Genomic DNA, 25,764 nt, shown 5'->3' with positions numbered 1-25,764 from the left:
TCCTCCCCTCTTCTCCTCTCCCTTCTCTTTTTTCTTTTCCTCTCCCCTCTTCTCTCCTCTTCTTTCCCTTTTTCTCTCCTCTTTCCTCCTTTCCCCTTTTCTCTCCTCTTTCCTTCTTTCCCCTCCCCTTTTTTCTTCTCTCCCCTCTCCTCCCCTCTTCCTTCCTCTCTTTTCTTCTCTTCTCCTTCCCTCTCCCCTTTTTTTCCTTCTCCTCTCCTCTCCTCTCTTTCTGGTGAACTCATTAGCTTCCTTGGGTTCCAGCATCACCTCTTATACCAAAGTCTCCCACATCTTCATAAGTCAGTCTTCATCTCTGTCTCTCCTGAGCACTGATCTCACATCTCCAGGAAACTGCTGTACATCTTCTCCTGCTCACATGAAAGTCATCTCAAACAAACAGAGTCCATTATCTTCTATCCCCCTCCCCACTCCACCCTGAAATCTACCCATCTTCCTGCCCTCTCCATATGGATACCACCATCTTTTCCATCACTGATGCTTGGAAACATGGAGTCTTCCTCAGCTCTTCCCTCTGGCGTACTACCCATATAAACCCATTTGCCAAATTTTATCAATTCTACCCCATAACATCTCCCATAACCATCCCGTCCTTCCTGATCCCACAATCCCTACTGGTCCAGGTCCTCATTATCTCACTGGGCAGCAATAGTCTCTTACTCGGTCTCCACACAGCTGGCAGATTGATATTTTTGAGACATGGATGGCCATATTACTCCCCTGCTCAAATCTGTCCTCAGACACGAACTAGCTGGGTGACCCTGAGCAAGTCACTCCACCCTGTTTGCCTCAGTTTCTTTTTCTGTAAAATGACCTGGAGAAGGAAATTGTGCCATTCTGGCATCTTTGCCAAGAAAACCCCATGTGGGGTCCTGTCAGACATGACTGAAATGACTGAACAACATGTTGAAGAAAATCTTAAAGGATGATAGTGGCAGTAATTCATTGTGGTTAATGAAAATTTTAATATCAGCTCATTAATCAGGAAGCATTTATTAAGCTCCTATAAATGCCAGCCACTGGATATATGTATATAAAGTTAGATTTGTTATTATATTCTGTGAATGGCTTAGGCTGGATGAAATCAGCTCCAATTATATCAAGAATGTAGTTTTTAGTGTTAGAATTAAGGGAGATATTCCTGTTGTCACGATTATTATATGGGTGGTTAAATTCAATTTAAGACTCATTTATTAAGCATGCTCTATGTTCAAGGCACTGTGCCAGCTGCTGGTGATACCAAGACAAAAATGAAGCCTTTCCTGCCTTTCAGGGATTTATCTACTGGAGCTTGCCTTTCTAGGAATAAGGAAGAATAGATCAGGTTGTTGTAGGACCTCATGAAGATATTTTTAAATACTATAGAGGGTAGCTCAGTAGATTGAGAGTCAGACCTAGAGATGGGAGGTCCTGGGTTCAAATTTGATCTGAGTTACTTCCTAGCTGTGTGATCCTGGGCAAGTCACCTAACCCTCATTGCCTAGCCCTTACTACTCTTTTGCCTTGGAACCAATACAATGTATTGATTCTAAAGCAGAAGGTAAGGTTTATAGAAAAAAAAATACAGGGAATTTCCTACCTGAGGCAGCTTAGGGAATGATTATATCAATTTTAGAGACAGAAGGTGCTTTAGCGATTTCCTAGGTCAGCCCTCTCATTTTACAGATGAGGAAATAACATTCTAGATCATGTAAATGACTTGTCTGAGGTCATTTAGTCATTATGATTTTAAATTGGAGGACAGTTTGAAAATTGGTCTAGACAAGTTAAGAAACAACCAGTGCATGATTGATTGATTTATTTATTTTTAGGTTTTATTTTTTCGTTTGTTACAATAAAATTATCAGGTATTAACAAAAGCCACCTTTCTTCTGTTGTTCACCTAATGGGTGTACCATTGTCAGGTGACTGGTAAACATCTGGGGGTCCTGAAGGCGTGAGGGGAACGAGATGTGGGAAGAAGGATGATGTCAGGAGGGCCCCTGAAGCTGGTAGTCAGCAGAGGCGAAGTTTATTGATCCCAGCTAGTATTTTATAGAGAAAGTGATGTAGGCTAAGGGATTAGGTAAGCTATTTACATGGACAATGGGTAGTAATGATTTAAAATCTTAGTTTTTCCCCCTTAAATACCCACAAAGATTCTGTCAACAGGCTGTTTCTTTTTCCTCTGTTCCCTTAAGAACATGGAAAGTTGTTCTTTCCTTCATCATGACATTGGAAGCTTGCTGAAACCTTCCATATGAAATATTGTACTTTGAATGGTTGTGGTAGATCTTTGCCCAGTCATCCACCAATGAAGCAGTGAGCAGGCGCTTGCTGTGTGCCTGGCACTGTGCTCAGCCCTGGGGAGGCAAAGACATGAGGGGAAGTCTGTGCCTTCAAGGGCTCTCCTTCTCAGGTACTTCCAGTGAATACCTAGCAAACACCAAGGAACCTTGGAAGGAAAGTCGCTTGCAAGGGTAAGACCAGGAAAAGCATCCTGCCCAAGCTGGCCTCGAGCTGTTTCTTGCAGGAAACTGGGAGATTCCAAAAGGCAGAGGTATTAAAGAGATAGAAAAAAAAAGGAAAAGGGGAGGATAGGAATGTGGGGGGGGGGAGGGAAGCATTTATTACGCAGTGTAGTTATATTCCAGGCATTGTGCTAAATTATTTCATTGGATCCTTACAACTACCCAGGGAGGTAGGTGTTATCTCCATTTTACAATCGAGGAAACTGAGGCAGGGACGATGTTAAATGACTTGCCCAGGATCACACAACTTGTAAGGATCTGCATTCATGAATGCATCCAGGCCCAATGCTCTATCCAGTGTGCCACCTAACTGCCAAGAAGATCTGGCAACGTAATGGCTGGTTGTGTGAGGTTAGTGAAATCAAGGAGGATGTCCTGCTGGACCAAGGATGGTACAGGATGATACAGTCTTCTGTAAATTTAGCCGTTCCCCCCCAGGACCCTGGGTCAGGTTTCTTATGTATGTCAGCTTTGGGGCATTCTTCAAAGACTGCCATAGTGAGGAAATTAGCCTTTCTTTAGAGATGACAAATTTTGATGTTTTATTTTGTTTTGTTTTGTTTTGTTTTGTTTTGTTTTGTTTTGTTTTCAGCCTAGTTACAGTCATAGGAAACTCATTTCATGTCAGAGGAGCTTATGGGGATCACAGCTCTGTCAGACTCAGTAGGAGAATCGTATGAAGAATCCCACATCCTTTGTCCCAAGTGATTTTCCCTATGTAGCACTTTGCAGATGCTAAGTGTCCTGGACTTCCTCTTGAGTGTTTCTTAGTTCTCTGCCTACTTCTACAAGATGTAGCAGGCATGGACCCCTTTCTCAATATAGTTAAGTCTTTGGAGCCTTTCTCAGAATATTTTGCTTTAATTCACAAAATAAAAAAGAAGACCAAAGGTTAGTGAAAATAAAGATATATATTTTTCCCAATTGAGCTCCTCATTTCTTCCCCCTGCCAAAAAAAAAAAAAAAAGAAGAAAAGGTATCACAGGTTAAGAATCCTTGCTACAGACATGCTTAGGTATTAAGTTATTGGGGGGTTTAGAGCATGGACATATTATCATTCATTAATAAGTGCTTTCATTCACTCGTTCAGCAAGCAATTATTGTTGTCAATAAATCAGCAAGCATTTTTAAACTACCTACTATGGTCTTGTCACTGTACTAGAAGATGAAAAAAAAATCTTACCCTCAAGGAATTCACAGTCTGTTGGAGGAGATAAAATATGTACATATATTCTGGGTGTCCCAACAGTTTTGGTGGTTTTAAACTTCAAAGGGATGTGTGTGTGTGTGTGTGTGTGTGTGTGTGTAAAAGAAATGAAAAAGACAATTAAATGCTAGGTAGCTACAGAGTAAGTGTACTAGCAGTTGGAGAGTTCAGCCACAGAATTTGAGAATTGGGAGGGATCTCAGCCGTCATCCAGTCTAGAAGTATCCAACACCCAGAGAGAGGGCTGAGCCAGATTAAAATATAAGTGGAAAATGTTTAACAAAAGGAATAAAGATACGAAAGGACACAGATCATGGGAATATGTGGTTTTCTAAGTCCACATGTGGCCTTTAGGGATACTGTTTAGTGGTCCCCATTTCTGCTTGTGTTTGATACTACTGAGACAGGCTGACCCACATGAGAATACTTACTAGAACGTACACAATGGCTCATCCAGCCTCTGCATCTATAGTTTCATGGAGGAAGAACCCATCATATTTGGAGGCAACCCATTTCATTTTTTTGGATATTTCTAATTTTTGGAAGTATTTCCTAATGATTATGTTTAATCTAACCATCTTCTTTATGACTTCTAGCCCATTGCTCCTGGTTCTGCCATCTAAAGCCCAACCCAGCATGTCTCATTTTTTCTCCATATGAACAACTCTTGAAATATTTGAAGACAGAATGACTCATTTCCCCCGAGGCAAACAATGCCCTGTTTCCTCAATTGATGCTCTTGTGGCATTCGCTCAGGGCCCTTCATCAGCCTGGTGGCCCTCTCCTGGGCATTCTGCAGTTCTCCAATGTCTGGCAGCCAGAAATGAGCACATTGAGACTACTGTTCCTAAAAGCTATTCCTTCCTAACACAGCCCAAGATAGCATTAGCCACCACATCACATTGTTGTTCCACGTTGATTACTTACAATCCACCAAAGGTCCTGATGTTTTTCAGGACAACCACTCTCTATCCATGCCTCTCTGATCTTACACCTGTGAAGGAGATTTTGTTTTAACCTAAATGCAAAATGCAACACTTATTTCAGTTGAATTTCATCTTGCAGACAGAAGGGAGGATCAGTGGAATAGACTTGGAGTAAATAACCTCAGCAAGACAGTGTATGATAAACCCAAAGAGCCCAGATTTGGGGACAAAAATCTACTATTTGACAAAAATGCTGGGAAATTTGGAAAATAGTATAGGAGAGATTAGGTTTAGATCAACATCTCACACCCTTCACCAAGATAAATTCAGAATGGGTGAAAGACTTTAATATAAAGAAGGAAACCATAAGTAAATTAAGTGAACACAGAATAGTATATTTGTCAGATCTATGGGAAAGGGAAAATTTTAAAACCAAGCAAGAGTTAGAAAATATTACAAAATGTACCCTAAATAATTTTGATTACATTTCAAGAAAGAAAATCAATATGAGAAGGCATGGAGGGATGAAGAGCATTATATTTCAAATTCCATTGAATTTCTGAAGCAGAAAATATATGTGTGTACGTATACAGATATTTAAAATGTTTATTCAAATATATTTGTATAAATAATCACATACAGTTATGTATATATACATAAGTGTATGTGTTTATATATAGACATACGTACATGGTTATATGAGTATATGTGTGTATATATGTATATAAACTAGTGGGAAATAGTCGTGTCAGATAGGTATTTTATGCCCAATTACAGAAGACCTAACTGAAGGGTTTATACATGATATGGGTGAGTAGTAATGAGCCAATGTAGCTTCTTGTGAGGAATACAGAAAATAGTATTGTTTTCTCCGTAAGAACCAGTGCAAAATGCCTTTTGTAACAAAGGTGTTGTGTGTGTACACATGTAGATGTATGTTCTAGAGAGAGTATTTAAAATGAAAAATAATGCTGAGCCTTGAGAAAAAACCAACTTTCTGCTGGCACTCCTGGGTAGTTTCTTTCACTGACCACCATGTCACATATTTATAAACTGAAAAACCAACCGCCATAAATACTGAGCACGTACTCCAAGCTTGCTACCTAAATTTCAACAGTGGTAAATCACTTTGAGAAATTGTCCCTTGTGTGGTGCCCATCACCAAGAGCAGACCTACCATATGCAGGGCTGATTAATCTATGGCAGCCACTCATGGGATGGGGGAAGAGGAGAACCTGTTGGGATCAGGCCCATTTTCAGTGTCCCATTATTGGAGGCTTTGTCTCACTTGTTCCTAGGTCTTTCTGGGAACCAAATCCCAAATCACTAGATTTTGCAATTGTTAGGAATGCTCTTGCCTTTTCGCTTGGTCTGCATAAACAAGAACTGAGTTCTCAGTTAACAACCTGCAAAAAAGCTTAGTTGAATCCTGGAGCCCAGCCTGGAGAGTCCAGCTGTTGCATGATGCAACCAGTCCCCTGCCTTTGTGTTTATAGAGTGTCAAGGAGAAAATCCCCCAGATTAATTGGGGGCTAGCAGATGAGTGGGAAGATTACACTGAAACTCAGAATTAAATCTTATTTCTGAATTATTTTCATTGCAGAAATAGTGCTCTAATTGTTTATGTTTGATATTTATTTTTAACTTTTATAGTAGTACTTTGTTTCTCTCTCGCTAAAGATTGATATCGATGATTATTTCATCTTCAGAGTTTCAGATCCCCTGAGATTTCAGTTTCTGCAGAAGTCTTTTCCATGTTTATTCCAAAGAGACTTGAGAAAGAATTGCTGTTAAAATAATATCACATTTTGGGAACCATGGAAAAATAGTTGCTCTCTTTTTTTTCTGGCTGTTTTTACATATCACAATAGTTTTAAAAAAATCAATGGATCACCTAAGTGTTTTGTTTAGACTTTGGCAAAACATCTGTATTATTTACTGAAATTTTCCCTTTTTATTCAGATAATTCTGACATTTTCTAGACCAGTGTTTCATAACAACAGGCCACAAACTAGTGGCAGTCAGTCACACATCTTTAGCAGTTTGGAAAATGCTGTCAAAGGTCCTTACGTAAAACTTATAAAATTTACTGTCCCACCTGCTCATAGACAAAGGCCAACTTTGAGAGCTGGCATAGAAAAGGGCCCCCCAGTGCAGACTGAGGCTTACTGTGCTGGAAAAAACTGTAGTCTGAAGGTTCCTATTCATAGACAAGACAGAAGCATCAGTTCAGGTATACAGAATCAGCAGGCACTTTCCAGAGACATGATTGTTCCCACATAAGAGGCCAAGAGAAGCAAAAGTCTGAAGCGTTATCAGGACAACAGCTTAGATAGTGGGCACAAAGATGGTGCCTGGGCTAGATAGCATAGTCTATTAATAGACATCTACTAAGTATTTACTATTTGCTAGAGGGCAGCTAGGTGGTACAGTGGATAGAGTGCCAGGCCTAGAAGTTCAAATATGGCCTCAGACACGTACTAGCAGTGTGACCCTGAGCAAGTCACTTTATCCTTTAATTCCCTCATCTGTACAATGAAAGGGAGAAGGAAGTGGAAAACCATTCCAGTGTCTTTGTAAGAAAACTCCAAAAGGGGTCACAAAGAAAGGATTAAAATGACTGAACAACAACAATATACTAGGCACTATCCCAAGTGCTAGAGATACAAAAACAAAAGCAAAAATTCAGTCCCCAAGAGCTTGCCTTCTAAATGGAGGACACCACATGAAAAAAAGCCATGGAATGGAATACAAGATTCAAACTGGGTGAAGGGGAGATAAGCTCCAAGGGAAGAAACTAGCCATGGATACAGGGGTAGAGCAGGAAAGCCAAGGGGGCCAGAAGGAAGAGTCCACGCATGGGAGATGGCCAGTGGTAAATAGGAACGTCATGTGAGGAAGAACAGACCAGTGACCTTGGATCGGAAGCAGGTGAAGGCATTAGTGTAAGAGGACTAGAAGGCAGCAGGTCATGAAAGGCCATAAAAGCCCAGCACAGGGTCTGATATTTGATCCTGAAGGCAAGAGGAAGCCACTCCAGCTTAATGAGGAAGGGAGATCAGGAGGCCAGTCTTTTTTATCGTGAGTCCTTTAGAGTTGTCCTGGATCCTTGTCTTCTTGATGATAGCCACTCACAGCTGGTCCTCATAGATCATCATCGATATTAAATACAATATTCTTTGCATCAATATCCTATTCCTACCTGGAAGCCCTTTTGCTCCCTTGGCTTCCAATCTGTTATAATCACTAAAGAACATTTTCCCATTCTTTCCCTGAAAGACATGGAAGGAAGAGAGTTCTTTAATAAACTCTATGCTCCTATCATATCCATCCCCCAGTTTCTTTAATCAGACTGCCTACTTTTTCTGTACAAATTATCCAATTGCCTACATCCTCTCATCAGGAACTGTTAATTAGGCTATGTAACACAACAAATCTAGTAAGGGCTGGTACTTTTTCCACCTACAGATCTTGTCAGTGATGACTAATAGAAGACCTTCTGGGTCAGACCTCATTAAGTAAGCACACAGTTTTGCTTTGGGGAAAGAGAGACGTATTTTATGGAGGCTATCAAACACCTCTAATTTAATGGACTTCCAGGGAAATATTTCTAAGTCAGTACAAATGGACAAAGCTATTAAAAAATATTCTCGTAGAAATGGGAATAGAATTATTAACTGTAACCCTATTGGTACAGTTGTTTCTGAGAGGAACATAAACTAGAATTGCATTATCTCTACCGTGTCCTATTAGACCTGCATTGATCTGAGGCCAGTTGGAATTCTAAGCTCCTAGTAGAGATAAACACCAACATAGACACTGACTTCTGCTTCCTCCTTTGCTTTTCAGAAGAACATCCTTCTATCACCCATTGCTGTTCAGAGGAGGTACAGAAGCCTGATATTCCCTCTTTCTCTATATACTAGAAGAAAACCCAAGTCAGAAAGAGAGCAGAAGTGCTCTGGCTTTCCTAAGTTGCTAGGTAGTGCAGTGGATCGAGTGATAGTCTTGGTGATAGGAAGAACCCGAGATCAAATCCAGCCTCATAAACCTCCTAGTTCTGGGACTCTGAGCAAGTCACGTAATATCTTTCTGTCTTGATTTCCTCAACTATAAAATGTGGATAATAATAGCACCTACCTCCCAAGGTTGTTATGCTGATCAAATGAGATATTTGTGCAGTGCTTACTTAGCGCAGTATCTGACACACTTAATAAATGCTTTATTTTTTTTCTCTCTTCTTTCCTGTGTCTCAGCTAGAGATGATTATGAGGAAAGATGACCTCAGAAGGTGTGTCTACTTTCATTTAAGTTGGATCATGTACTAGGGCCTAGTTCTGCTTAGTTCTACCCTCCTAAAATTTGGTGTCAATTTTGTATCTTTTACATTTCCAGCTTTATGAGAGCTCACGGTCCCCTGTTATAGGAGAAGAATCAGATTTAATTCAAGGAGGTCTTGCCCTGGTAATAAATGGAAAGCCTCTTCCCCCATGGCTATCAGCTTAGCACATAGGGGCCCACTAACTATTCTAGCTGGAGTTTAGTGGGGGAAAGATGAGGCATTTTGTCCCCAGGCCTACTTCAAACAGCTAGGTAATAACCGGGTTTTAGATTTTCACGATAATATTGCCAAGAATAGCTGAGCCTTCAAGCTCCTGCCCCACCCTCTGAGCCATGAGTTATGGAATCGAATTTATGCATTTTCCCAATCTGTCACAGAGTTTGAGTTAGGAAATCGCTGGTCTAGATGCAGCCTGCAGTTAGCCTTCTGTGGAACCAAAGACATCTCATTGGAAAATTTTAATACTTAATATGTCTTTAAAAATGAATACTAGATATCTGGCCTCATCCAATTTTCTTCCATCAGACAGCATGGAGTTAATGAAATGCAATCATCTTCAAATTGTGGTTTTTATCTGATTCTATCAACAGAGGCCACAATAAGTCTAATGTGTCAGGTAATGTGAGAATCAATCAACTTATTAACAAATGATGATCAAGCATGATCTAGAACAAACTTCAGTTATTCTAGATGCTGTGCAAAGTGGTAGAGATTCAAATGCAATAGATGAAACAATGTCTATTTGAAAAAAGCTTGCATTCTGTTGGGAGGGGCAACACATACACAGACAAGTATATATAGAATAATTATACAAACAGCAAAAATACAAGGCTGATTAGGAGAGAGGCACTAGCATGGGGGAGGAGGAAGGAGATGTCAGAAAAAGCCTAGCATTTTTGCATCTCACTTGCCATGAGTTGGATCTTAGGAGAAGAGAAGAATTCTATGAGGCAAAGATGAGAAAGGAATGCATTCCAAGCATGAAGGGATATCTAATGCAAAGAGAAAGTGATGAAAGGAGGAGTGCCATATGTACAGGATGGAGAGGATGCCATTTTGAATGGAGTGTGAACTCTGGAATGAGGAGTCATATATAGTGAGACTAGAAAGCTAAGGGGTACAGGAAGTGAAGGACTTCATGGCTAACATTTATTGATCCTCATAACAATCTGGGGAGCTAAGTGTTATTATTATCCCCATTTTACAGATGTTGAAACAGGCTGAGAGAGGCTAAGTGGCAAGTAAATGTCTACAGCAGGGTTTGACTAAGTCTCCCTGAAGTTAAGTCCCATGTTCTATACACTGCACCACCCACCTGCCTCTTTAAAAGCCAAATAGTAGGGTTTTATATTGGATTTTAGAGGCAATAAGGATGCATTGGAGCTTATTGAATTGGAGGGTTACATGGCTATATTTCTACATAAGGAAAGGCACTTGGTCAGCTCTGCATGCTATGGACTGGAGTAGGGAGAGGTAGAGGCTATTGCAGTCATCTAAGTGAAAGGGGTCAGAGTCCCAAACAAGGGTGATGACTGTATAAATGGAGAAGAAGGTATGGATGCAAGACATGCAGAGATAAAAATAACTTTTGGCAACCAATTGGATATGTGAAGTGAGTGAGAGTGAGGAGTCAAAGATGGCACCAGGTTTTAAAACCAGAAGGATGGCAGTGATATGGCAGTAGAGGACAATATATTAATAAAGATGACAATAACAGAAAATTTTCAAAGAAAGATGGGTTTGGGTGTTTTTTTTGATGATTTTCTGTGTTGTACATACTGAGTTTGAGATGCCCATGGGACATTCCATTTGAAACATCCAGCAGGCAGGCAATTGGTGATATGGCACTGGAGTTTGGAAGGGAGACTAGGGTAGGACATAGTGATCTAGGAGTCATCTGCATTTTAATTGACCCCATAAGAGTTTATGAAGATACCAAAAGAAAGAAAAGAGAGAGAAGAGAGGTAAGAACAGAGTTTTGGGGATTTACCCACAGTCAGTGGGTATGACAGGGATGATGAATCAGCAAAGAAGGATCAGAAGAAATGGCCACACAGATAACAGTTGTAAGAAGAACTCACAGTCAGAAAAACCTATCCAGGTGAAAGTCCCAAGGAGGAGGAAGTGGTCAACAGTCTGAAATTCTGGAGAGAGGTCCAAAAGTAGGAAGAGAGAAAAAAAGAAAACAATAGCCCTAAGAATTAGTCATTTAGAGACTTGGTAATTCTTGAGATAGTCATTTAATTGCTCCCTCCTTTTATCTACTTTAGCTAAAGATATCACTGTGAAGGGGTTAGCTCTGGAAAATGCTGCTTTCCCAAGGTCATCCTACTTTAGATCAACAGCTCATAAATATTCAGCCTGAATAACCTTGGTAACTTGTAGGCAAAAGAGTAATTCATAATGGGATGTGTGACTAAAGGCTCTTCATTAGCTTTGTGAATGTTTTTGTGAAAAGGACTATGCTTTTTTTAGTCTTTAACTATTCCACAGTGACTTATTTTTTAAGTTAAAGCAAATTCTGGAGGGCACCAATATTAGTTGTTTCATTGAAAAGCACCTTCTGTCCTGTACTGAGCTTCTTGGAGAAATACCGCTTATTTCTGAATGTCTCACCCACAAAGAGTATTGGTATTTTGTTTGTACCATTCAGAACAAGAAACATTGTTTTTTTAGCATACCAGCTGCCTAACCCCAACCCTCCAAAAAAACCAAGGGTGAAAGAAAAATCAGACTTCAAAAATCCTGAACCCAGAACCCTTCCAAAAAGTCTGTTTGAATAAAGAAACATGTGAAAGGTAGAGAAGTTGGTATTACATTAAATGTACCTTTTAGCTCGAGTGGTCTGGATTGCCAGGAGAGTGGCAAGTAGTTTTGTGGTTCAGCTGGTGGATTCTTTGATGGCGAATTCAAAGGTGGTTTCAGTCACAAGGACTGTGAGCCTGGCATCACTGACAACCACTGAACTCCATGTAAAAATGCACTTGAAGGAGATTGGTGAAATAAAACTTGTAGTAAAAACATTGAACAGTTAGGATGGGTACAGGGATCCTACTTCTCCAAATTCACCAAGCAGAAACATAATAATTTAAATAGTTGGTACCTGTATATTTCTGTCTCTCTGATTCAACGTAGACTTTTTTACCTAAAGGCAAGATTTGAAACTTGGTATGCTAGGTGACAAAAAAAAACCACACACAACAACCCTAGAATCCATGGAAATTAGTCCTGATCCCCAAGCATGAAGAGTGAAGGAGGCCCAAGGGCAGGAGACCTCATGAAAACAAGGCATTCAACTGAAAAGAAACTTGATATCCACTTCTTCCTTTTTGTACTCTTTTCATAGGAGCAGGTATTTGTGCAGACAGCTCTTGAGTGTATTGACTACTAGGAAGTTTGTATATTCCTAGGCTACTGAGATGGAGAGCTGTAGTGAATAAACAAGAAGCCTTGCGTGAACATGTGTGTAGAAGTTTTAACTTTTTCAAAGACCTAGCACAGGGTCTTCTGATTGCTTGTTGAAATGCAAAGTAATCAGCTAGTCCAATTTGTTTTGCTGTTTAGTCCTTTTAGTCCTGTCTGAGTCATTCTGACCCCATTTTGGGATTTTCTTGGTAAAGATACTAGAGTGTTTTGCTCATTTTCTTCTCTGCCTCATTTTATAGAAGGGGAAACTGAAGCAAATAAGGTTAAGTGATTTGCCCAGGGTCACACAGCTAATAAGTGCCTGAGGCCAGATTTGAACTCAAGAAAATGAGTTTTCTGGACTCTGGGCCTGACACTCTTTCCACTGTGCCACCTAGCTGCCCCAAAGGCCCATGGGCAACCTAGACTTGCTCTATGGCCCTGGATAGGTCTCTTAACCTCTCATTGTTCTGAGTTGCCAAGAAGGTTCCTGTTTCTGCATTTGTGTTGGATGGGAGTTCCTTACCTGCAGATCCCTACACCAAAGACATTTATGTTTTGGGGTATATGATTACAAGGCATGGAATACCATGGAATACCATGAAGAATAGTCTTCAAAGAATTAAAAATTATTCTCGTGGTCACCATATCAGATATTTTTGCTCAGTTGATTTTCTTTATTAGAGGGAAGATTCACTATGAATGGAGGGCAGCGGGGCACCACCATCCTTGTGATGCTGAAATACAGGCTGCCACAGAGAAAACTCTATTTTCCAACTGCTGCTGCCCTTGCTCTTAATTCTGGCAACTTCAACGCTACCTTTCCAAGGTCCCACTGCCTCTCTGCCTGCCCCCTTGCATTGGGTTAGTCCCAGTGGTATTTATCACTGTTGTGGGTGACCTGTATAAAGGACATAGATGGCATGCTTATAAAATCTGTAGCTGATAGAAATCTGGGAGGGTTACATATGTTGAATGAAAGAAGTAATAAACTTCATGACAGGCTAGAATATTGAACTAAAATCTTAAAAATATAATTTAATAGGAATAGAAACATAAAGGCTTAAAACTGGGTTCCAGAAATTCATCTTGATAGATATAAGATGGAGGATGCATGACTATATGGCAATATGTCTGAAAAAAAAAATCTAGGGATTTTAGCAGGCTATAAGCTCAGGAAAAGTCAGCAGTACTACAGGCACAAAAACTGCTGTAATTTTAGGCAAATTGAGAGACACAGAATCGAGAAATGAAGTGGCAGTTTCATGGTACTCTGTACTGGTTAGACCTAATAACAACAACAATAGTGTATGTATGTATGTATATATGTATGTGTATATTAAGGCTTAGAGAGCATTTTATAAATGTTAGACCCATTATTATTTCCATTTTACATATGAGACAATTGAGGCAGACTGGGCAAACAGAAGTTGAGTGACTTGCCCAGGGTCACACAGCTAGTATCTGAGATCAGATTGAAACCAGGCTCAACACTTTATCCTTTATCCCATCTAGCTGAGCACATCGTATTCTGTCCTGGGTGTCACATTTTGGGAAGATTGGTGATTAGCTAGAAAACATCTAAAGGAAGTTGAACAGAATAATGGAGACTTTGGCATCATGCCATGTGAGATCAACTGAGGGACCTGGGGGTGTAAAAAAGAAATTTAAGGAGAATATGATACAAAAGTAGAACAGGATACCTTGGGAGTTTGTAGTGGTTCCCAGCACTCTAGTTGTCCTAAAGCAAAGATTAGAAGGCCAACTACTAGAAATGTTTATAGGGGAATATTATATATATATACACATATATAGTCAGGTATATAATAATATAATAAACAAAGTGAACTCAATGAAAGATCTTGATTCCATGTCCAGTCTAGAACCTGAATGATTGTCTATTTCTTAAAGAATCCAGCATATATGAGGAGAATAATTTAATGGATCTGGCCTCCTGGGGGTGGGGGGAATATTAGCTGCTGAAATGTTGATGACCTAGAAATGGTTTTGACCTGATAAGTCTATTTCCCTTTCATGTTGGATATAACTTATCCTTCTCTTTAAACAGTTTTCAGAAGAAAGTAGTTTGAGGTTTCATTTCATATTTGCCTCATAATGAATGTTATTTGATTACTTTAAAAAAGAAAAGACCTCCTTTCTCTTTAGGGAATAATTGCATTATTTTTGGAAGAGGTTATGTTTTGTTTTTTAACCTGGTTTGTGTGCATTTGGAAAGTACCCTAGCACAAGGATATCTGGAAGCAGAAAATGTTGGCACCTTTCCCATTTTCCATTCTTTCTCCTGTATGAATGCCAGATTCCTTTGGGAAATCATCATTTGTAAAAGGTCATGAGCAGAATGAAGGGCATTCTTTAGTATACAGTTACTGCTAATTGGAAACTAAACATCTGTAACGATGTCAGAGTTATTTGTATTTGAAAAGAAACATTTATATACAAGAGCCCCTTGGTTAACATAAAACACACTCTAGTACAAAGTGGTCAGGGAGTGGGGGTGGGATAGGGAAGCTTCAGACAAATGACTGGGCTGTGCAAAAGGTTATTGTGTAATTAAATCAAAGCATTTTCTTTTCTCTGTAAAATGAAGTTGTTTCTCGTGGGGCTCAAACAAACATCTTACTGCCGCCTGCCAACTAAAGACCAAAAGTTTGGCTGGCCACTTGCAAAAGAAAAAATTGAAATGTGAGAAAAAGACATAAACTTTTAGATACCTTGTCGGTAACCATTAAGAAATCCCTCATGTTCCGCCATAATCAGCCTTCAGTGTGAGCTCTAGGCCCAATGCTGAGTGCAGAAGGAAACTTAATGGCTTGACGTAAAATTTTGATGGCCCAACAAGCTTTGGCTTTCCTCGAACTTGTGTTAATGCTTTGTCTGCCCCAAAGCTATCCCAGTCCTAAGCCAGACCAAGTACTATTTTCTTGTGAGAGGCTGGCTCTCCATTGTGTATTTTCACATGAATCACCAGCTTCCCAGGGTGAGGGACTTAGACCATTATATTTTTAGTGTTTTGAGCATGTTATTGTGACTGTTTTTCCATCTTAATTCTTATATTGATGTGACTCTTAATGGCAACCTTGGGGTCAAGGGAGGAGATGGGTTTATCTTAGCCAATTTTTTTTTCCTGCTCTGCCCACATACATGTCTAGGTCTTATCAATTCATATCCAGGATGCCCAGTAACCAAAGGAATATGCAATTTAGCACAGTAGGAGAAGCCTCTGCAAGACCCTAGGCTTACAGGATTGTAGATTTAGAGCTGGAAGAACCTTAGAGGTTATTGAGCCTGGCACCCTGGAACCTGATGGTTTCATCCCTTTACTTTCATACATGCTGGAGATGATTTCAGCTAAGCCTCTACCAGTAGGTAGGGGGTGGGTGTTTGGGTGTTCAAGGAGGACTAGTGTCTTTGGTGTGAAGGTTTGCTGAGACCTTCTCAAGACTGCTCGTCTACCTTTGGTGTCCATCTTGGTACTCAATTCTCACCCATGGCTTCAAGAAACTGTGGCGGCAGCAGCAACCACATCTGATAAACCATCTCATAAACCAGATATAGGAAAACCGATGGGCCCTAAATCCATTAGTGAGTTAGGGGAGCTGTAAAGACTTCCCCTGGCAGAATGAGCATATGAGAACAATTTGTCCCAATGGCCATGAAGGTGGCTGAACAAGCATTGTGGAGCACTTAGGGCTTGATTAGACACTAAAGAAGCCAAGTCATCCACTGCATCCCAAGCCATCACCAGGAGTTCTGACTTTTGCCACTGGACTTTGATGACTCTGGAAAAGAGAGCAAGGTTGATGTCTTTGGGAAACTCTGCCTCACTTAAATCTAGTGGTGCACATCACCCTGTGATGTCATCGGTCCTCTTCAAAAACAAAGGATAAACGATAACAATATTAGTTAGAAACAGAGTTTTTGCTGCTGTAGGTTTAGGAAATATTCCCTAATAATCCTGTGTCCATAAGGCTATTTTAGTGCTTGTAAAGAGACGGAAGAAGATGGGTAGGACTTCATCTCCATGAGGCATATAGGTATGGAGGTGCCTTCCTACATTCTACTCTGGGGTCCAGTCCAGCAGGTCTTCTCTGTTCTTCAAACATGGTTCTCCATGTTCCCTCTCTATACCTTTGTACTGGCTATCTCTCGTACCTGAGATGCCCTCCTTTAATCCCCTACACTTCATAGAATCCCTCTCTTCCTTCAAAATTCAGCTCAAGCTCATCTTCTACAAAAAAGCCTTTCATGGTCTCCACCTCTGGTGGTGTCTTCATTCCTGAATTACTTTGTGTTGAACATTGTGCTCATATTACCAAGGTAACATAATGCTTATATTACCTTGTACTTATTCCATATTTATCCTTCAAGTGCTTATATGTGTATATGTTATCTCCTCTGCTAGAATCTAAGTGTCTTAAGAGCAGGGACTGTTTCATTTTTGTGTTTTTTAGTCCCCAACAATCTACAGCAGGGTTCGAGCCTTGTTAACAGATTGGGTGTCTTTCTTTTCTGTATCTCATAGCATGATTCTCCTTTCCTTTGAGTTTGCCTAATAAGGTTCATATGGGGCTGTATAGTTAGGAAGTTGCATGAGAGGAAACTAGTGGCATAGTAGATAGAGCACTGGGCCTGGAATCAGAAAGATGTGAGTTCAAATATAGCCTCAGGCATTTACTAAGCATGTGACCCTGGACAAGTCATTTAACATCTGTTTGCCTCTGTTTCCTCAACTAAAAATGTAGGCAATAACATTTCAAAGCATTGTCGTTGTGATCAAATGAGAGAATATTGGTAAAATATTATAGCATGGTGCCTAGCACAGAGTAGATATATAAATTCTTATTCCTATTCCTTCCCCTTCTCCCCATGTCCAGGAATGTGCTTTATGTTTGGGGAGTGATCTCAGATGAGTTTGTGCAGCAAAGTCAGCACAGGTTCACACAGCTAGAAAGTGTCTGAGGCCAGATCTGAACCCAAGTCTTCCCAATTCCAGACCTGGCATTCTATCAGCCCTGTGCCCTCTGAGATCATTATTTTCCTCTCCTAACATGACAGGGACATATCTGATGAGACCAAAAGCCAGAGGTTCAGGTAGTAAAATGTAGGGACCTGACATTAGATCAGCTGTGAAAACTTCAAGTAGTGAGATCTCTCCTCCATTGGCTTTCCCAAGGTTTACGAATCATTCTCTGACATACCAAAGATTATCTTTTGACTCCAAAATTGCCTTTTATGATTTTGTCACAACCAGTTGTTCCCCAGCCTTCTCCTGAATTTATAATACTGAATTTCTCCCTCAGGTAATAAATACTATGTGTGGATGATTCTATGGTACATGATCATGGCTATAATCCCATAAAGTTGGCATATTCTCAAGATTTCTTTTAGCCATTTGTCTTGTCTGTTGACTTTCATTCTTTAAGGTGCTGAGGTGATAATTGTCCATAATTTTACCATTCATTCTTTTAACAAGCAATCCAGAATCTGAATGAAGATGCCAAGACAAAGGTAAAAAAAAAACCACAACAAAGAGGACCTGCCCTTAGAGAGCTTACATTCTGCTACATTCGCTCTCATAGATCATTTATTTCAAGAATGCCTGGAAAACTACAGACCAATCTCCCTAATGAACATAGATGCAAAAATCTTAAAGAAAATGCTAGCAAAAAGACTCCAGCAAGTGATCAAGAGGATTATCCACCATGATCTGGTGGGATTTATACCAGGAATGCAAGGATGGTTCAATATTAGGAAAACCATCCATATAACCATATCAACAAGCTAACAAACAAAAATCACATGATTATCTCAATAGATGCTGAAAAAGTCTTTGACAAATACAGCATCCATTCCTATTGAAAACACTGGAAAGTATAGGAATAGAAGGACCTTTCCTAAAAATAATAAACAGTACATATCTAAAACCTTCAATAAGCATCATATGCAATGGGGATAAATTAGAAGCCTTTCCAGTAAGATCAGGTGTGAAACAAGGATGTCCATTATCACCTCTATTATTTAACATTGTACTAGAAACACTAGCAGTAGCAATTAGAGAAGAAAAAGAAATTGAAGGCTTTAAAATAGGCAATGAGGAGACTTAAGCTATCACTCTTTGAAGATAATATGATGGTCTACTTAAAAAATCCTAGAGAATCAACTAAAAAGCTAGTAGAGATAATCAACAACTTTAGCAAAGTGGCAGGATACAAAATAAATGCACATAAATCATCAGCATTTCTATATATTTCCAACACATCACAACAGCAAGAGGTAGAAAGAGAAACACCATTTAAAATCACCCTAGATAATATAAAATACTTAGGAATCTATCTACCAAAACAAACACAGGAATTATATGAACACAACTACAAAACACTTTCCAAAAAATTAAAACTAGATCTAAACAATTGGAAAAACATTGATTGCTCATGGGTAGGATGAGCTAACATAATAAAAATGACCATTCTACCCAAATTAATTTATTTATTTAGTGCAATACCTATCAAACTACCAAAAAAATTCTTTACTGAATTAGAAAAAACTATAACAAAGTTCATTTGGAAGAAAAAAAGACCAAGAATATCAATGGAAATAATGAAAAAAAAATGTGAAGGAAGGTGGCCTATAGCAGTACCAGATATTAAACTATACTATAAAGCAGTGGTCATCAAAATGATATGGTACTGGCTAAGAGACAGAAGGGAGAATCAGTGGAATAGACTTGGGATAAGTGACGTCAGCAAGACAATGTATGATAAACCCAAAGAGCCCAACTTTTGGAACAAAATCCACTATTTGACAAAAACTGCTGGGAAAATTGGGAAACAATATGGGAGAGATTAGGTTTAGACCAACATCTTACACCCTACACCAAGATAAATTCAGAATGGGTGAATGACCTGAATATAAAGAGGGAAACTATTAATAAATTAAGTGACCACAGAATAGTATACTTGTCAGATCTTTGAGAAAGGAAAGATTTTTAAACCAAGCAAGAGTTAGAAAAAATTACAAAATGTAAAATAAATGATTTTGATTATGCTAAATTAAAAAGCTCTTGTACAAACAAAAACAATGCAACCAAAATCAGAAGAGAAACAACAAATTGGGAAAAAATCTTTATAACAAAAAACTCTGACAGGGGTCTAATTACCCAAATATACAAGGAGTTAAATCAGTTGTATAAAAAATCAAGCCATTCCCCAATTGATAAATGGGCAAGGGACATGAATAGACAATTTTCAGATAAAGAAATCAAAACTATTAATAAGCACATGAGAAAGTGTTCTAAATCTCTAATAATTAGAGAAATGCAAATCAAAACAATGCTGAGGTATCACCTCACACCTAGTAGATTGGCTAAAATGATAGTAGGGGAGATTAATGAATGTTGGAGGGAATGTGGCCAAATTGGGACATTAATGCACTGCTGGTGGAGTTGTGAACTGATCCAACCATTCTGGATGGCAATTTGGAACTATGCTCAAAGAGCTATAAAAGATTGCCTGCCCTTTGATCCAGCCATACCATTGTTGGGTTTGTACTCCAAAGAGATCGTAGATAAACAGACTTGTATGAAAATATTTATAGCAGCACTCTTTGTGGTGGCAAAAAACTGGAAAATGGGGGTATGCCCTTCTTTTGGGGAATGGCTGAACAAAATGTGGTACATGCTGGTGATGGAATACTATTGTGCTCAAAGGAATAATAAACTGGAGGAATTCCATGTGAACTGGAGAGACCTCCAGGAATTGATACAGAGTGAAAGGAGCAGAGCCAGAAGAACATTGTACTCAAAGACCAATACACTGTGGTAAAATCGAATGTAATGGACTTCTGTACTAGCAGCAATGTAGTGACCCAGGACAATTCTGAGGGATTTATGGTAAAGAACACTACCCACATTCAGAGGAAGAACTACGGGAGAGGAAACACAGAAGAAAAACAACTGCTTGAACACACGGGTTGAGGGTAGACATGATTGGGGATGTAGACTCGAAACTACCACACCAATGCAACTATCAACAATTTGGAAATAGATCTTGATCAATGACACATGTTAAAAACCAGTGGAAATGTGCATCAGTTATGGGGGGTGGGGGGGGTGGGAGGAGGTTGGAGGGTGAAGGGGAAAGTAAGAACATGAATCATGTAACCATGTTAACTTTTCTAAAAAATAACAATTATTTTTAAAAAAGAATGCCTGGGAGTGGTCTGCCCAAAGGCATGGAAGATTGACAAAATCATCTCAGAATCCATCTAACCTCTGTGATGTTCTAGTTCTAAGCTATATGATATAATTACTGGTCACTAACCTATTCATTGTTGCCTATGCCTAAGGGTAGCATCCCAATTTTGAGCTTTCTTCTTGGGAAGAAATTTGGGATCATGTCAGGCAAAAATAAATAAATAAATAAATGACTTCCTATTGCTTACTCATGTCAAATTCTTTAGCCCTGTATTCAAGGCCTTTCACTTTATTTGGCCCCACTTTATCTTTTGAGTCTTCTCTTCCTGAATCACCTGCTTGTCCTCAAATCTCCCTTGTGTTTGATTGCCTCTCTCTCTCTCTCCCCTCCTTCATTCCCTCTCTTCCCTTTATTGCCATAAGCCACCAGAAGGCTTTTCCTTTTTCTGTTTTCTGCTTTCCTGTATCTCCCTACAGTGCCCAGGACATACTAGTCAATGAGTTTATATTTGTCTATTGATTGGTATTAGTGTTGGCACTTATCTCCAGCATGCTAACACATAAGCTTTTTATTGATAGCTTTCATTCTCTCAGTCTCTTTTCTGTGGTAAGGATTAAAATTGGGGTTTTTGACTTAATAAAAGAGTTATAAAGTAATATTGTGGTCGCCAATTTAAAAATATTAAATTTTAAGTCAAAATGACTTTTAGCAGCTTTTATTTACAAAGAAGTGGAAAGAGTGAAAGTGGGAAATGTAGATATAAAAAGACAGGTTCTTAACAAGCCTACCGGCCCTAAGAGCTTCTCTGGGGAAGTGAAGTCTGCACCCCAGCAGGAGACTTCCTCAGGTCTTGATATCTGCATGGAGCCTTCAGCCAGAAGTCCACCAGCACAGCCTCCTCCATAGCCTGAGCCACTCACCCAGCAAGCCAACTCAGGATCCAGGGAAAGTCTCTTCCAAATGCCAGGAAAGGAATCATGTCCCAGACTATGTTGGTCTCTTTTTATACCCCTTTTTCTATGTCATTTCCTGTCTCTCCCCCTCTTCACAGAAACCAGTTGCATTCTTTTAATTTACCTAGTACTGCCCAAGATTGGGGGGACAGTGCTTGTGGCCTTTGGGGGTGTGGACTAGTAAGTGACTTGTGAACCTAATGCTTAACTGGGATACTTTAAGTTCTTGATTTGATTAACTAAAAATAGACAAGGCGAGAGTTAGTCCTCTCTTCACACTGTGCTTATCACTTTTGATAGTAGTGATAGAACATATCTTTGGATCACTGATTTAGAGCTAGAACATATCTTTGGATCATAGATTTAGAGCTAGAAGGACCTTTTGGGTCATCAAGTGAAATCCTTTTATTTTATAGGTAAGGAAACTAGAAATGTTCAGTAGTCCAATATCACTTACATATTTATTAGGTGTTGGAGTCAAGATTCAATACCAAATCCAGTACATTTTCCACAGAGCCAAATTAGTTTAATTTAAATAATGAATACAGAGTCCTCAGTGATCATCGTAGATATGGAAATGCATGTTTCATGAAGTGCCAGAACTGAAGGAGGTGTGGTACCAAGCAGGAAAATAGATGCCACCCTGGCCCCTGGCATTCCCAGCCCAATTGAGATGAAAGTAAGGACACACACTTCACGGGTGTACAGTGGGTGTGGAGGTGATTGATGCATAATAGTGCATTTTTTCTTCTTTTTTTTAGGTGTGGTCATTCAGCTGTCTACCGGTCCAGGGAAATGGCGGCCCGGGCCTTGGTCCCATTTGTCATGATTGACCAGATACCAAATACTATTCGGTCTCTGTTATGTGAACTACCCAACTATACAGACCTGTGTATCCGGCAGAACCACGTTCATGGGATGCTTTTGCAGGTAAGTAATTGAAAATTTGACCCATAATATCTTATTTCCAGAACTTGCCATGGAGTGGGCTGAACCCAAATCCATCTGTCTTCCTTAATTCTCCAGTAAAACTGATGCCCTTTCAGCCAGTGTTGATGACTATATGTCCTACAGACCTTATTTATTCTAAGCAAGAAAAATACTTCATCTTTTATTAAGTACTGGGAATAAAGAACAGAAATATTGTTGAAAAGCAGCAGGTTTATGCACCAGTCTGACTAGGAAGGTCAACAAAAACAGTTGCTCATTATCATGAGATAATTCTCCTTTCCTTCTGAAACTCTGGTGCGCTCATCCCTAGGATACCCTGGGCCAGTGTGGTTGGTTGACACACCTCAGGAAGACTTAATGGTATGGACAAAAGCCCAAAGACAGGAAGCTGAAATGCTCCTCATTATGGAAGGGATGTTATGTAGTTATAGACTGAAAAGATTACCATGGAAAGAAGCTGACAGGAGACATAATCAAAATGCCCAAAGTCAAGAAGGGGGACAGAAGACAAATCATTGTCTGTCAGAGCTGGATGGTATCTTCAGCGAAGTGCAAAACTCTTCATTTTATAGATAAATATCTCCACCCATTGATGGAATGATTTACATTGTCGCACATGGCAAAGCAGTGGTTAGAGCCTAGATCTCCTCCTCATTTCTGCTTCACACCTACCAAATCATAGAACACTAGACCAATGGATGCTCAACCAAGATTAGTTGAGGATAAAGGAAATTACTACCTTCACCACCATGTTTAGCAAACTTATATTACTTTTGGAGGATAGTAGAAATTAAAAATATAGATTCATAAGCTTTTTAGGAAATTAATGAAGGACAGATCCATAGTGAACTACTAGGGGAAAGTAGACTGTTTAAGGGCAGGTGGGTAGCACAGTAGATAGAGAGCCAGGCTTAGAATTGGGAGTATCTGCATTTAAATCTAACACTAGATATTTCCTAGCTGTGTCACCCTAAACAAGACACTTAACCTGATTGCCTAGCCTTTACCTCTCTTCTGTCTTAAAATTGTCACTAAAACAGAAGTGGGGGGTTGTTTTTTATTTTATTTTGTTGTTGTTGTTGTTGTTTTTTAAACCCTAACTTCTGTGTATTGGCTCCAAGGCAGAAGAGTGGTAAGGGTAGGCAATGGGGGTCAAGTGACTTGCCCAGGGTCACACACTGGGAAGTGTCTGAGGCCAGATTTGAACCTAGAACCTCCCATCTCTAGGCCTGACTCTCAATCTGCTGAGCTACCCACTGCCCCTGGGTTTTTATTTTTTAAGAAAAAAGAAAAGAGTGTTTGGAGTGCATTCCCAGCTTTCACTGTTATCTCATCAGACCAATATCCCATGTCTGGACTATAGATGTCATCAGATGGCTTTTCTTCTTTTCTCAAGGTGTGATGGAGAAGCTTTTGACTTCATGAGGAAATCTTGTGATTATCAAACTGGATGAATTTTCTTCTTCTTTTGCCTCATGTCAGTTAAATCAATCTTTCTCCCAACTTCCTTTGTTCTGATTTTCATATCTCTTACTATTTAGTTATCTGGATCATGTTTTCACATGACTTTTACAATTTACTATTTTAAAATTTATTTTTATTTACTTTTCACTTAATTATTTCATTACTTCGATTGCTATCTGTTAGGGAATGGCTTTTGGTGTCATCCATTTTTGATACTTCTTGTTAAGAGATCCTATCAGATTTCTTTTGTACTCATTTTTATGTCTATTTTTTGGCCTAGCCTCACATTCTAATTTATTGAACTCATAACTGGATAAATTCTTTTCTTTCTATCATATTGACATGTCTGTAGAGCTGTCAGGGTAGCTTCCTATTAGATGTAAAACTGAGGATTCTTCCTGGGATGAGAATTTGGCCCAAGGAATTTCAACTTCTTAGATACATCTAAGAGTGTTTACCCTGAGGCATTAAGCCATGAAACACACAGATGTAAAACTCAAACTTGTATTCTCCTATTTCCCTCTTTGTAGCACAAGAGGAACCTAAAATATTTTTGAATGTGTGTTTTATGGTCCATTTATGATTTTTATTTACCAATTCTAAGAAAATCAAATGGACAGTTAATGAACTTGACATTATTCTTACTCTTCCTATAGGGCTGGGCTAAAATAAAATGTCTTAAGTGAGATGAGTTGACTGTTGCTTTGGCCTTTATATTCAACTATATTGCTATGGTGATTTAAGCATTTCCCTTCCCCTACTTTGCCTCCTCCTAACTTCTCCTTTCATAGGGGTTATTTTTAAATCAAAGGAGAGGGAGGTTTAGAAGGTGACCTTTGGAAATTGGCTTTTCTAGTAATAGAAATAAAAAGCGTATATACTGGAGCCTTGCTATAGTGCTGGCCTCTCAGTTCATGCCTCCTAACTGTTTTAAGTGAGTCTACTAGTATCTTCTCTCTCAGATTGCCTCTGATTTGTTGATATTTTTGCTGGTTGGTCATTTTTAGTCACGTCTGACTCTTTGTGACCCCATTTGGGGTTTTCTTGACAAAGATTTTATCAAGAGCAGTTTCCCAATCCTTTCTCCAGCTCACTTTACAGATGAGGAAATTGAGGCAAACAGGGACTTCACACTGTCTGCAATTTGTATGCATTTAGTGATTTGCATGTAGTTTCCCCCATTAGATTGTGAGCTCCTTCAAAACCAGGAGAATATTGTACACAGTAATGGCAATATTATACAATGATCAACTATGAGTGACTTGGCTATTTTCGGCAATACAGTGATCCAAAACAATTCTGAAAGACTTACAATGAAAAATGCTATCCATCTCCTGAGACAGAATCAAGAGAGTCCAAGTGCATATTGAAGTACATTATTTTTTACTTTATTTTCATTTTTTTAATGTGTCTTCTTCTACAGTATTGCCAATATAGGAATTAAAAAACAAACCAAGATTATGAGCTTCTTGAGGGCAAGGACTTGTTTTGACCTTGTTTGTACATCCCCAGCACTCAGCAAAGTTTCTGACGCTTGAAAAATAACAACCACTTAAGAAATTCTTGTTGGCTTATTGGCTTGGTCTATACTATAACTTGATCCTTCTGGTACTTTTGGCAATGAATTTTTCCTGAGATGAACCCATATTAAACAGAATTCTATTTTATACTTGGTTAAGTTATGGTGGTAGCATTTTCATTTTTTCCTTAGCCCACTAGCCCTTACACTAGCCCAAAAAATCCTCATCCTGGATTTTTTGATGAGGATAGTAAGG

At 39.3% G+C, this 25,764-nt stretch overlaps 1 protein-coding gene across 1 annotated transcript in view; it reads left to right on the top strand.

The window, feature by feature from the left end:
- THADA (THADA armadillo repeat containing) overlaps positions 1–25,764 on the top strand; it is a 424,131-nt gene that overhangs the window by 211,496 nt on the left and 186,871 nt on the right. Inside the window, exon 29 of the mRNA XM_044659462.1 lies at positions 22,336–22,504. Coding sequence (XP_044515397.1) covers positions 22,336–22,504 — 169 coding nt within the window. The remainder of the gene's footprint in view (positions 1–22,335; positions 22,505–25,764) is intronic.

This window comes from Gracilinanus agilis, chromosome 2, assembly GCF_016433145.1.
Source record: "Gracilinanus agilis isolate LMUSP501 chromosome 2, AgileGrace, whole genome shotgun sequence".
Taxonomy (NCBI): Eukaryota; Metazoa; Chordata; class Mammalia; order Didelphimorphia; family Didelphidae; genus Gracilinanus; species Gracilinanus agilis.
This window is presented reverse-complemented; position numbering and strand designations above follow the sequence as displayed.